Genomic DNA, 13,176 nt, shown 5'->3' with positions numbered 1-13,176 from the left:
TTAGAGATGTATATATGTCACTATCATTCCTGACTCAGACTGACTTGTGCCGGTCATTATGTCCGGCCTGATCTTTCACTTCGTCAAGAGCCAGAGATTATCAAGATCACTAATCAAAAGGAAACATCGAAATGTAATACAAAATTCTTCTACTTCCCCTTTCTTGAGGCGGTTCTTAATCCTATTTACCAAAGTCGCTGTGCGACGAAAAAGCTGTTTTCATTTCAATATCGCTAGGATATCTCTTTCAATCATGTCATCCAACATGAAAACCTTCACGACACTGTCGATACTTCTCACTCATTTGATTTCGGCTGCGCCACTTCCATCTGAGACCACCACTTCAACCCTTCCTACCCTTTTTGTACCTTATCCAGCTATAACAGATTTTGCAACCACTTCAGCGATCTCCAACATTCTGACTGGTACTCCTTCTATTAGCCTCAGTCCTACAGCTTCGGGTTTATCCGAGACAGACTGGTCTGCTTTGTCTACCGTTTCCCCTATTCAAAATGATAATCAACCAAATGATCCTTCGATGGTTCCTGTTCTCATCGAAGCTGGAAACACATCAAATGATAATTACTCTATGAGTTCAACTTCATCTTGGACATTATCACCTAATTTCTCAGATATGTCATCATTTAAAGTATCAACTTATGCAGCTGGAAAATCAAATATAGCAATTTTAAAAGAATCTCCAATTAAATCAAATCCAAATTCAAATCAAGATGAAGGAGGAAGAAATTTTAAATCAGATGAATGGGATCAAAATAAAAATTCTTTACAAATTTTATATCCAAAAGGATCAATAAATCCAGGTAATAAACCTCAAGGTGGATCTGAATTCTTTGCTTCACCAATTGATTTAACAAAAAGTTTAAATGCAAGTTTGGAATATAGTGTATATTTTCCAAATGATTTTGATTTCGTAAAAGGTGGTAAATTACCAGGATTATATGGTGGTCATAAAGGTTGTTCAGGAGGTAATGCAGCTGAAGAGTAAATTTTTTACCTCATTTTTTGCATAACAGATTTATGATTAATACACATTTTTGAAGCTAATAAATTTTTATTCGCTTGATAGTTGTTTCAGTACTCGTTTGATGTGGCGAGCAGGTGGTCAAGGAGAATTATACCTTGTGAGTAATATTTCGATACCCAAAGAATTATACGCTGATATTTGAATATGTGAATAGTACGTACCAAAAGATAAACAGACTCCTGAACTATGTCAAACGCCTCCTAAATCAATATGTGAATCGGCGTATGGTCTTTCGATCGGTAGAGGAGCTTGGACATTTGCTAAAGGAGATTGGACAACGGTTCGTCAAGATGTTTGGTTAAATACTCCTGGTCAAAACGATGGAGGCTTTAACATTTGGGTTAACGGTCAATTAGTCATGAGTGCTAGTGATGTAAGATATAGAGAGAATGGAGATAGTTGTATTCAAGGTGAAAATGGAGATGATACTTCATCAACTATGATTAATACTATTGATTTCGGTCAGGGTGAGGATATAACCAATTCCAATTCAACAATGAATTATGTCGATGAAGATTGGCAAGTCTCTGAAGAAGCTATAACCAGTACGAGTACGAGTATAATTGGGACCGTTACTGTTACTTCCACTTTACCACCCATCGGAGCTTACGCCACTTCTTACTCCATCTCATCGAATACAGATATTTCAATGACATCTTCAACGAGCTCGATGTTTTCGAGCGTCACATCGTCAGCTTCGAGCAGTCAAATCTCTTCATCAACATCCAAACTACAAAGGCGAGACGATCAAGCCTCAATTTCGACATCTTCAGGTGATGACACAACTGTATCCGAACATGCTTTGGTGATAACCATTCCTATAACCGATTCAATCACCACCGTTACGGCTTCTCCAACAACCGAGTTTATTACAGTTCCCACCACCTTGATCGCCACCAGCACTATTACCAACGCAGTGACGATAACTCCACTGGCAATTACCGATACCGTTTACGTCACCGAAAACAACACTCAACTACCGGCCACGATTACAGTCACTGCTTCGATCTCTGGCCTCGCCCCCTCCGTTGATCCATCATATAAAGCCATACTGATCGAACAATCATCCGAATCTCCACCAGAGCAATCCGCTCTAATGCAATTTAGTGGGGATCGACCACAGCAACCTATCATTTTGAAATCACCTCCAGGGCAAATAGTGAAATCGCCGGAGGATTTGCAGAATAATGTTCAAGCGCAATCCGGATGCGGAGTCGGTTTTATCGGCTTATTCTTCTCAACCTTCTTTGGTGGCCATACTCAAGATTGGGCAAGTCCAAAAGATCAGTATACGTATTTCAAAGACTTCAAGATGTGGATCAATCAGTAGCGGAGCCAAGCCAAAAAACGGTAGACGCGAAGACTCGAGGTTATCAGACCGACTGGAATCATACGGGAATTGGTGTGAATTTGTATTTCTCAGCTCTGTGTCGACAGCTAGCATGCATGTCATACAGCTGCTGCTTCGTGAAACGAGCATTATGCTATTTCACCGTAACCTTGCCATTCTAAGACTTCTAGCCATTTAAGCACGAATTGTAGTTTCGAGACTAGGTTTTTCCCGTTCTCCTCTATAGTGTCTCTAGAGGGTAAGTAGTCTTTCGGCTTGACCAGTTCTAATAATCCATCTTTGTTCGAGATAGGAGGTGGTGTAAGACCGGAAGACGTCGAAGAAGCGTCAGGAGTCAATGCTTCAGCTTCTGTCGATAAGGGTGTGTGTAAAGGGTCGGTGGAGGAAGATTCTTTGGCGGAAGAAGGGATAACTTCTTCAATGAGGGTTTGTTGCTTCATATTCGAACCGGGTGTTATCGTTGCCGAATCTAGCATGTTCTCCAAAGGCGTCGTCGGGATTTTCTTGGGAGTCTTCAAGTTTGAGGGTTTTATCGATTCCAAGTGTTTCTGAAATTTCCATTCAATCCACTTGATGAGCAGTTGCAACTCTTTCGCTTTTCCAAAATGACTCCATCTTTCGACCGAAACAGGCAATCCGGATGATTCGGATTTGCCTTCTACGCCTTTTCCCCATACTAGTAGACTGGAAGCCCAACCTGAAGGTGGTCTGCCTTCTTCTTCGATTACCCGAGGAGCTAAAAGATAGTAAATTCTCCCGTCTAGATCTTGGCCGAGAGCTTCATGTCGAAGTGCTCGACGAGCCAGTTGAGCCTCGAGGTTGACGTCGATCATAGCGAGACGCATCGCGTGCTCCTTTTTGTCTTTTGAGTACTATACACATTGTCAATTTACACTCGAGGCCAGTTGTGAACCATGCTCACCTCCTCCTTGATCGCGTTTGTTTCCTTGGCAGTCTTGCATTTCAGTCTGGCCTCTTGCAGTTTCTTCTTTTTGGTCTCCATAGTTGCGACCTCTGACTTGACAGCACTCGCATGTTTTTTTCTGACGTCAATATCCGGTACGGAGGACTCCATGTCGCCCCTGATCTTAGGCGTAGACAACGTCCGGTCAGCGAGTGCTAAGAGCATGCGTATGACTTCGGGTGGCGGTGGTATTCGAGATGCTCCTGTACGTCTGGACGGTCCGGCTGTATATTCTGCAGCCCAAGCGGGAGGCGGTTGGTTTTCATCTAAATCTAAGATAGCACGCAAGGCAGATTCATTGGCTTCTGCTCGTTGGTCAATCACGAGCGGTGGAGGGCGAAGGTTCAATGGCTCAGAGAGTAGGTTGTAAATAGCTTGGAAGCGTGCTAAGTCAGCATAGTATCGAAGCTCTTCCCGAACATTGAACAGCGTGCTGTTGAGCTGGTAACTTGGTCAGCTCGGCCTACATGCAATTTTGCCAATAATGGACTCACTTCTTCATCTTCACTGTTTTGTAATTCCTCCTTGATCACGTCAAGCATGGCACCAGCGAATAGTCTCACACTTGATTCCGTAAGTGGCCTCTCGAAGTCGTCTAGGGGAGGCAAAGCTCGTTCAGGAAAAGACAGTACACTCCTAAACCTAAATAGGTATTCTCGAAGCTATTTAAAAGGATCAGTAATGCTGTAATGCGTCAGATGCGGCAGCAGGCTTACCATAATCCTCTGTTCGGCTTCCTCTCTGCCTAGTTTAGTATCCACTTTCTGGTATACAGGTGGTTCAGGGATGATGTCAGGCTTCGGTTTTACTATCTTCTCTCCGTCCTTGGCAGCCGGTCTGCCCCTTTTTGGCGTAGACTTGCCATCCTGTTGAGTCGACTTCTTGTTTGTTTTGGTTATTTCTACGATAGGTGTGCTTTTAGGCTTAGGGCCAGTCTTCTTCTTAGGTTCACCATTTGCCTTCATCTTTACTGATATAGCTGATTTAGGGGTATTTGTAGACTCCGCTTTCAGCTTCCAAAACTTCGGCGTAGATGGCGCAAATCCAGCCATCAGCCCATCATTGACCTTCGGCGGTCTACCCCTTTTCCGCCCATTCGGTGTAGCAATCTTCTGACTGCTGGCCAAAGACGGTCTTCCTCTTTTCTTCGGTTGAACAGGTTGCTCGGGCGTGATGGCAGACAGATCCGAACTTGAAGAAGACTTGTGGTTTTGCTCCTCAGACTTATGGTTTTGCTCTTCAGACTTATGGTTCTGCTCTTCAGACTTATGGTTTTGCTCTTCCGTTATCTCCTTACCAGCTTTGGAAGGTCTGCCCCTCTTCTTCTTCGGTGTAGAAGTCTCCACTGCAGGTAAGGTTGGATCTAAATTTGCGTGGACTTTAGACGGTCTACCTCTCTTCTTCTTGGGTTTCGGAATCTGTACTTCAGTCAAGCCTAATTCTATTCCTGCATGGACCTTGGATGGTCTGCCCCTTTTCTTCTTGACTTGGTGAGCCTGTACGTCAATTAAGCTTGTGTCCATGACCGCGTTGGATTCAGACTTGGTTGGTGATCTATCTTTAGAGGGGGAAATTGAGGTAGAAGGGGTAGCGAGATGACCATTAGTTTGAAGGGTTTTTCCCCCTAACTCTGAAGTCTTCTTTGCTTTGGATAGATTTCTGCACATGGGTGGGTCATTAGCTAGGATAAATATCACAGAAAAGGAATATGGCTCACCCTATAGGATCTAGACCTTTCTTTTTCCGACCTGATCCAAAAGGTAAATTAGCGATTCTGGGGGGTTCGGACAATTTCAAAGCTGAGCGTTGCGACGTACAATTAGAAGACTGACAGTCATCTTTACAACAAGGACATTTCCAGCTATAGTCTTGTTTCATCGACTCGTCCCCACGTATGCTGCTCAGCCGGTCTGAGGGAATTCCATATCGTACAGTCAGATCGCGGTCGCAATATGATAGATGACATTGTTTTTGCGCATTCCCCTTGGCTTGCGTGCATCTGAGGTAACCTAGAAAAATCCAAATAATGTTAGCTTGCTTTCTTGATGAATGTGGACGATATAGCTTACGATTAGGTTCGCATATCCTCCTACATCTGAACTCGTCTCTTCTTGTCAGCTCACCTCCCAGCCGATCAAACGACCTTGCTTACTCACATATGACAATAGATGCGCTTGTCCTTTTTCCCTGATTCGCTGGAATCACCTAATGACTGCCTAGCTTTCTTTGTCTGTTGACTGTTACTAATGTCGCTTTCGCTTTCTCTTTTCTTTCCTTTCTCTGCTCCGTCAATTAGTTGCGTCTTATCTTGATCATCTGTAGGTATCGTACTGATGTCTGAGGTCGAGCTGGTGGTGAATAGAAGAGGGTGAATACTACTCGAAGGTATAGATGGTGAAGCTATCATACTGCCTCGACAATATGTGTATTGGAGTGCAATTTTGTTCTATAATGTCAATGATGAGATGAAGCGAAAAAGATGTTTTGAAATTGAAAATTAATTAATTGATATTGGCGCGTGACTACACAAACGCGTTATCTTATATTTCAATTTGTTTTGGTATTTTCATTTAACTTCATTTTATTTCCCTCAATATGACTAACTTCTGTCAAAACCCTATCCGTGGCGTCGTGACACATCATCTCAATTCAGTGACGATCGTTGTATGCGCATTATATCAAAGGATATTTGAGAACTCATAAAAAAGGTAATATGTCAAGTCTACAAAAATCTTCTCAAAGTCACCTTTTGACAGCCCACCAATAAGCCCATGGACTCAAGACACCTTGTGCACCTAATGGACCAGCTCTTCCTGGAGAATTACCTCTTACCTCCTCGGTTGCCATAGCAAACGTTTCGTCAAACCCATCTTCATCCGTTACCCCGCATTCCAAGATCATCAACCGAGTGGCATACATATACCCAGCCGAATTCAAAGTTTCGTTCGCGCCGTGTTCTGTGTTGGCGATATAAGAATTCGTTTGTGAATTAGCAGTTTCACAAGGCAAAGCTCGTCTGATACTCACCAGTATCAAGTTCAGCGGGACATATTTGTCTAGTGTGATAATAGACTTCGGTGGCATCCTCGCGAAACCCGGCTTCAATCAAAATATCTTCCATTCTGCTCCATAGCGAAGTACTTGGAATCAACCATCAGTAACGTGTCAAGCTATGACAGTTGGGATCGAAACTCACTCTATACCTCTATAGCGATGAGCTGCGTCAAGCCATTCGATGATCTGCCGGATTTGTGACCGAAATATCAATGATGGCTCATAAATTTCGACATCTACCTGAGGGCACTCACCTGTGCAGCACCGGGAGCCGAGTCGTGAACGGTAAAGCCTTCCCAGGCACTATGGAATCTCAATTGGATCTCGTGAAGTAGCAATACTCCACCAGGTCGAAGCAACCTATAGGCAGCGCGTATCAAAGCAGGATAATCATCCGTCTTCGACAGCGCTCGATCAGACATGCCACCGACGGTGCAAAACGAAATGACTTACCGCGTGAATCATTTGACGCATGTTGACCACATCGAACGACTCATTTCCAAATACTCTCAAGCCGTCTGGGGCGTTTACCTGCATATAAGTGCAATTACGTAGGTGTGTGCTGTAAGAATACATCAATTTCAGCTGCATACCACCAAGTAGTGATTGGCGGTGTGATCGCCACTTACTCGTGCTGTAGAGGTGTTATGTCTGCGAAGAAAATCAGTTTGGGATTGATGAATATCTTCAATCACCTACCAACTCCTATGCAATCTACCCGAGGAAATTGCTCAGCCATTTCTTGCACCCTTGCGATGACAAATTTCAGCTACTGGGATCATTTCGCGATAATGACAAAGTCTTTTACCATATTCCAGTACCACATCCTATATCCAGCAGCCTCCGTGGTCTGCTCGAATCATTCAGTATCTCCTCTACAGGCCCTCGGTATAATCCAGGTAAGGAAATGAGCATCTTTAATTCACAAAGTCAATGGTGACTGTTAAAACAATGTTTGAGCTAAGACGACATACGACATAATGTTGCCGATCCTGGCGCTTTGATCGTTCAATGTCATCTAGTCAACTTAAACAACATCTTCCAAGAGGATTCGACCTACCAGTACCTCATCCTGATCGGCAGGAAATCTATAAACCCAAGAGACGTTGTTACTGAAAAGAAATGAAATGCTTGATTCAGCACTAACCAAATGATTGTACTTGTGAAATGTGTTCACTAAGCTCTTTCAGATTCGACAGAGTAGGGAGCTTGAGAAACATCGAGGTTTTGTCCTGAATGACGAGATTCAACACCTTCATCATTGACTGACATATACGATACATCAGTACAGTCATTTGAGTTAAACAAGTCGAACCCACGAAAATAATCACGATCATGGCCGTCGTCGTGACCCTCCGCTGGTGAATAAGAGGCTGAACGACTATGGCTACTTGTATTTTGATGATCCATATTGGCATGTCTTTTTCAATTGCGATAGGTTGTCAGGAAGTAACGAAAGTATTCCATCAATCAATATGCGATTTTAGTTGTGTCATGATCGCTGATTGAGCTTTATATCAGAATGTGTTCCTTGTACATTGGATGAGAAGGATGCTAGGAGGGCACTAAACATCACCTCGGAAGCATAGGGAGGTATGTCATTCCAAAAATGTGTATATATGTATGTGTGTGCGTGTTTCACTGATTCGGGTCGGCTAAAAATTGTTTCCACCGAGTCCATAGCGAGGCAATGCAGCGTCGGTGTATCTTTCGGGGCATCGTTGTCCGAAGCGCATCAAAATAGTCCTCTTTCAAGCTGTGAAGGTCCTTGATCGATATGGAATGCCTGGGCCACGTCCACACAGTTTCTCTCGAGGATGTTGGACATCTAGATTGCGCAGTCATAGGGTTCGATGATCTGGAGCAAAAAATTAGGTTGATGGTAACAAGAATCAGGAAAAGTGACAATCAGCGTCACATGATCTGTGTCATATAGTATAATACAGATACGAAAGGGATTCCCTTTCTGTCTATCTCAAATTTACTGATCCGAACTGGAAACTTTGATCGGCTTTAACGCTCGAACGCTTCTCTACTATTTTAGCTCTTTTAGCCGCATGAGTTACTTCTTGATGCAGGTCTAAGCGGACACCCTTGCGCAAAAGGCATTTCTTTTAGCCCCAAAACGGGAGAACTGACCCTTATATGGCGTCCTTGGCGATCAAAGCGGGAGGATCGCTTATCTTAAAAACGATCCAGCTAATCTATCTATCGAACTACCAACATCTTGCTGGGAGTAGACGGGACCCGGTGGTGAGAACGATCAAGTAGTAATTTGGCCAGTCTCGCACATGATCCAGACTCGATATAACGTGAATGCCTTACTGAGAAAAGCAAACATTCATAGAGGTGCACAACAGCCTGACTTTCATCTACGGCCATAGAATCCAGAAAGCACCGGGTCCCGTCTGCTCCCCGCAGTTAAGTTCGATATCGCTCGGTTAGTACCAAGGTGGGGGACCACTTGGGAATCCCGGGTGCTGTAGTTTTTGTTTCTTGTCTCTTGTCTCTTTTTCGACACCATCTTCAATGATATTCGATTTAACAAGAATATAACACTTTTTTTAGCATTAAGACGTTCAGTCAATTTAACGATAAGCAGGATAGTAGACACAAAGCTCAGGGTCGATTGTGTGCATCATCAGCGTTTGTGATGGTTCCTTTCTAAATTCCCCGAGTCGTATCGAAGTCACTCAAAACCAATCAGAGGTAATTTTTGTATGAAACACTTTAACATGACATTATACAAACATTTACAGGCATTTAGCTACATATGGACTGATAGGCTACATGGATGAATAATACTGAACGATATATAACAGGTCTTTTCGTCCGTAATTTGCCAGGTAAACTAATCAAGCGACCAACGGGACACCGCTCAGCGTATAATGGAGCAATTCACTCAATCATAAGAGACATTCGGGTATACATAAGCAGCTCCTGCTCCTCTCCTTGCTAAAATTGGCTATAGTCTGTGCCTTTCGTGATGCATCAATACACGCAAATCAAGGGGTTGTGGAGGCAGAAGAGCCGTCATAAGTCCAAGCACAATTCAGAAATACTCAATCGCCGAGACGATTCTCTAATTCTCTAACCTTGTCTTCCAGCTCCTTATTCTTATCTTGTAGAGATTTGATCGTGGTTCTCATACCTTTTTTCATCTGTTCCGCTGCACGAAGTAATCTATCTTGTCGATGAAGGTGTTCGGAGATTTGTTCCAAGGAAGATATTGTAGGTGAAAGGACTGAATGCGGGGGGGAACGAGGTGTAGTAGGTGAAGACAAGAATGGATTGGGCTGGGTACAGCGTCAGCTCATGGCCCTCACTTTAAGTCATCCAGACCTACGTCGTTGGCAGATCGCTTTGGGGTCCTGTCAACCTCCGTTGAATCATCTTCCCTTCTCCTTTTACCCAATCCATCATCGGCGGCATTCATCAATCTATCCGCGAACGATATGACACCTCCAAGACTAGCGGAATTTGGGGTTTGTTGACTTGCTGTGTGTTGAGAAGAAGCGGGTGTACTGGCTATAGCATCTCTTTCGAGATTTTCAGCATCCACTTTATCCCAATCTATCTCTTCCATTTCATCTTCATCTTCATCATCATCATCTACGATGACCGGTTCTTGAATTCGAGTGGAGGAAGTCTTTAATGGGCTTGTTGAGGTAGTCGAAGGACCAGATCCAAAAGGGCGGCCGTATCGAGCTGCTGGAGATTGTCCAAGGGTTTGATTTGTTCGTTCTACAAGCTGAGATGCTCTAGTTGAGCCTGAAGGCGTTGATGGACCAGGCCTGTTGCTGTCTAATGGAGATATCTCGTCATGCCATTTGAAGAATTTACATCGATTTGGATCATCTCGAGGTAGAGGACAACAATAAAAGGCTCTGAAGTGGATGTCAGCTGGTCGCTATGAAAGACTGCATAGAGATAGGCTCACCTTCCTGCATTCTTCGTTTTCGGACCAGCTCTGAGCTTGGGACATTTCATTTGATGTCCCTATAACCCAGTATCAGTACATAGTAATCCCGTATGTACACGAGAAGGACCTCGATTCACCGTACATTGCACATCTCCCGCTTCATCAACCGGAGTACTTGGCTGCAGCTGAGTCCTAGTAGGATTCTGCACTCTCGATCCGCCAGTCGTCCTCGTCCTGGTCGACATTTGGTTGAGAGGCTTGTACTAAGTCACTGTAAAATCACCAATAGAAGTGTCTGTTCATCAACAGATATGACGCAGGTTCGATTGATTCACCTCCACCAGATGTCAATGAGTGGGGAAAGTGCCACATGCGGGGAAGTGACTTTAATGGGAGTCGGAATTATGAATTATAGTGATTTAATTCCGTCCTCATCCGATTTTGAACACCTTGACTGGGATTGGCCCTGGAAGATTACTGGCTACCATTGGATTCATGCAACAAGCTAATGATAGATCCTCAAATACAGTAAAATAACATTTGATAACATCCCCTTCTTGATCCTATAGTAACATCGATCCCCTAATCATCACTCCTTATTTCTCGATGTACTCCCTCGCCAAATTACCAAAGGGTCAATCCGCCCTCAAAACAGCTTTGAAAAGGTCCGTTTCTTCCAAAGCTTCTCCAGCAGGTGGTGTCAGTGTCATCGGATTCGAAAACAAAGGTCCAGCAGCAACTTCAAGTTTAACAGTAGCTATCAAAGCCGGTTCTAGATTCGAAAGTACTCCTGGTGTTGCTCATGTTTTGAAGAATTTCGCTTTCAAGGTGGGTTCAAGCTTCTGCGTGTATTGGATAGGATGAATCTGCATTAGGTGTTTTTGGGAAGGAATTTGCTCATTGATGGTGATATCGAGTGATGGAAAAAAATGGACAAGGAGCTGTGATGGAGCTGGTCTGTATGACAGCACGATTGCTGACTTATCTGCCTACCTGTATTAGGCCACCGCCAACGCCTCATCGTTGAGAACAGCTAGAGAGACAGAATTATACGGTGGTGTTTTGTCCGCTGGTCTCACCAGGGAGCACCTTTACCTTACTGCTGAGTTCCTCCGTGGTGACGAGTGAGTGGAGTCTCCCAATTTGGACGATTTCAAGCTTATTTGAGTAATAGGGAGCACTTCCTCTCAGTCCTCGCTTCAGTCCTTTCTTCCTCCCAATTCCACGCACACGAACTCAAAGAGCTTGTTCTTCCCGTCGTACAAAGTGAAGCTGTTTCTGCTCAATCGTCTCCTGTCGAACTCGCTCTCGACGTCGCACACAATCTCGCTTTCAGAAAAGGATTGGGTTACTCTCTTTACGCATCCCCTCATTACCCAGTAACAATTGAAGATGTTAAGACTTTTGCTCAAAGTGCTTTCTCGAAGAACAACGTAGCTGTTATCGGATCAGGTATCTCAACGGAATCTTTGTCTCAAGTTGTTTCTCAAGCTTTCGGCTCAGGTTCAGCCGCAGCAGGATCATCAGGATTAAAGACAACTTCAACTTCATACTATGGTGGAGAAGCTAGAATTCCTCTTGATATTCACGCACCAGCAACATCCGTACCTACCGTTGTAATCGCTTATGGAACAACTTCACCCGCTGGACCAGAATTGAAAGTATTAAAACAATTATTAGGTGGTGAATCTTCTTTGAAATGGACTCCAGGTACTTCGCCTTTATCGCAAGCTGCCGAAAAAGTTCCAGGATCTTCAGCAAAGGCCTTCTTATTACCTTACTCTGATGCTGCTCTTTTCGGTGTCGTCGTTTCTGCTCCTACTTCCCCTCAACTCGCTGGTCTCGCTAAAGAAGTTGCTCAAATCCTCAAATCTGCAGGCTCAGGTGCTAAAGATGAAGAAGTTAAAAGAGCTATTGCTAAGGCTACCTTTGCTGATGCTTCCGCCTCGGAAACTCTCCAAGGTCTTGTCGCTAATGCTGGTCCAGCTGTAAGTAGCCGTTCTTCTCGATATTCACCCTGAACTCTTGGCTAACAATATGTATTAGCTTTTCGCCGGTGGTGAAATTAAATCTGAATCCTTCTCTGGTGTTTCCGCTTCTTCCATCTCTAAGGTGAGTTAATGTGCTGGAGGAATTATGAAGAAGAATACGCAGCTGACATGTCACCCTTAGGCCGCTTCCGAATTGCTTAAGAGCAAACCTACTGTAGTATCTATCGGAAACGTCAACGTCTTACCATATGCGTGAGTAGCTTCTAGCTTATATGGAAAATTTCTGGCGTTAGCTCATGGTGGATGTTCATTGCAGTGACGAGCTCAACTTATAAAAACGCATCGATAATTTTTTGTAGAAGGATCATTATGCACAAAACTCATACCTAGCTCTGAGTACAATTTGCAGGATGAAAGTACGAATCATACGTGGAGCTCCTTGTGTAACTTGCATGGTGGTAAAGATTGCTGAAGGAGTGAAGTAAGATGTTATGACGTAACGCAACTTTTGTCTGCACATCGTTTGTGCCGGTGATTGCAGGATAATACTGTGTCCCCTTGCAGTCAAGTGACATATTTTGCTGGATAGTACTCTGGTGACACCCTGCCGGATCACAGCTGAAACGCGTAAAACTCCTCGTCGAGGTCGAACTCCAATTTAGACGGCACCCCCCCTCCCCCCCCCGTCGGAGAGAATATGTCCATAGCGAGGCTCAGCTGTGAACGGACAACTGTCTACTTGTTGACTGTCGGATGACTGAGAACATAAAATACATGTTTTGATACACACAGTGCTGGGTTGGAGACTTGGGAAGATACACACACTATCACAACAAACGAAAATCGCGA

General features: G+C 44.0%; 5 protein-coding genes and 1 non-coding gene across 6 annotated transcripts; 3 read left to right on the top strand and 3 right to left on the bottom strand.

The window, feature by feature from the left end:
• Positions 1 to 253: 253 nt before the first annotated feature.
• Positions 254 to 2,375, top strand: I206_104109 (uncharacterized protein; the record flags this gene model as incomplete). The annotated part of the gene is made up of 3 exons (XM_019156050.1): positions 254 to 1,002; positions 1,088 to 1,142; positions 1,200 to 2,375. The coding sequence occupies 3 exons, from the start codon at positions 254 to 256 to the stop codon at positions 2,373 to 2,375; spliced, it is 1,980 nt and encodes a 659-aa protein (XP_019011008.1).
• Positions 2,376 to 2,524: 149 nt separating this feature from the next.
• I206_104108 (uncharacterized protein) lies at positions 2,525 to 5,767 on the bottom strand (the record flags this gene model as incomplete). The annotated part of the gene is made up of 8 exons (XM_019156051.1): positions 2,525 to 3,268; positions 3,319 to 3,801; positions 3,855 to 4,022; positions 4,077 to 5,019; positions 5,078 to 5,108; positions 5,178 to 5,369; positions 5,430 to 5,455; positions 5,517 to 5,767. 8 exons carry the CDS (start codon positions 5,765 to 5,767, stop codon positions 2,525 to 2,527), a joined length of 2,838 nt encoding a protein of 945 aa, XP_019011009.1.
• Positions 5,768 to 6,102: 335 nt separating this feature from the next.
• I206_104107 (uncharacterized protein) lies at positions 6,103 to 7,824 on the bottom strand (the record flags this gene model as incomplete). The annotated part of the gene is made up of 12 exons (XM_070202900.1): positions 6,103 to 6,317; positions 6,388 to 6,500; positions 6,557 to 6,600; positions 6,669 to 6,812; positions 6,868 to 6,976; positions 7,044 to 7,065; positions 7,114 to 7,163; positions 7,223 to 7,329; positions 7,389 to 7,412; positions 7,475 to 7,526; positions 7,592 to 7,679; positions 7,734 to 7,824. 12 exons carry the CDS (start codon positions 7,822 to 7,824, stop codon positions 6,103 to 6,105), a joined length of 1,059 nt encoding a protein of 352 aa, XP_070059001.1.
• A 963-nt stretch (positions 7,825 to 8,787) lies between these two features.
• On the top strand, positions 8,788 to 8,902 carry I206_104106. The gene has a single exon (XR_002021932.2). It is a non-coding gene; the product is annotated as a 5S ribosomal RNA (ribosomal RNA).
• A 574-nt stretch (positions 8,903 to 9,476) lies between these two features.
• I206_104105 (uncharacterized protein) lies at positions 9,477 to 10,581 on the bottom strand (the record flags this gene model as incomplete). The annotated part of the gene is made up of 4 exons (XM_019156053.1): positions 9,477 to 9,710; positions 9,761 to 10,301; positions 10,355 to 10,413; positions 10,474 to 10,581. The coding sequence occupies 4 exons, from the start codon at positions 10,579 to 10,581 to the stop codon at positions 9,477 to 9,479; spliced, it is 942 nt and encodes a 313-aa protein (XP_019011011.1).
• A 361-nt stretch (positions 10,582 to 10,942) lies between these two features.
• Positions 10,943 to 12,583, top strand: I206_104104 (uncharacterized protein; the record flags this gene model as incomplete). Its single annotated transcript, XM_019156054.1, has 5 exons — positions 10,943 to 11,164; positions 11,339 to 11,460; positions 11,511 to 12,324; positions 12,383 to 12,448; positions 12,509 to 12,583. 5 exons carry the CDS (start codon positions 10,943 to 10,945, stop codon positions 12,581 to 12,583), a joined length of 1,299 nt encoding a protein of 432 aa, XP_019011012.1.
• Between the last annotated feature and the right edge of the window lie 593 nt (positions 12,584 to 13,176).

This window comes from Kwoniella pini, chromosome 5 (assembly GCF_000512605.2).
Source record: "Kwoniella pini CBS 10737 chromosome 5, complete sequence".
NCBI classification, from domain to species: domain Eukaryota; kingdom Fungi; phylum Basidiomycota; class Tremellomycetes; order Tremellales; family Cryptococcaceae; genus Kwoniella; species Kwoniella pini.
Note: the sequence above shows the minus strand (reverse complement) of the source record. Positions and strands in the feature narration are given on the sequence as shown.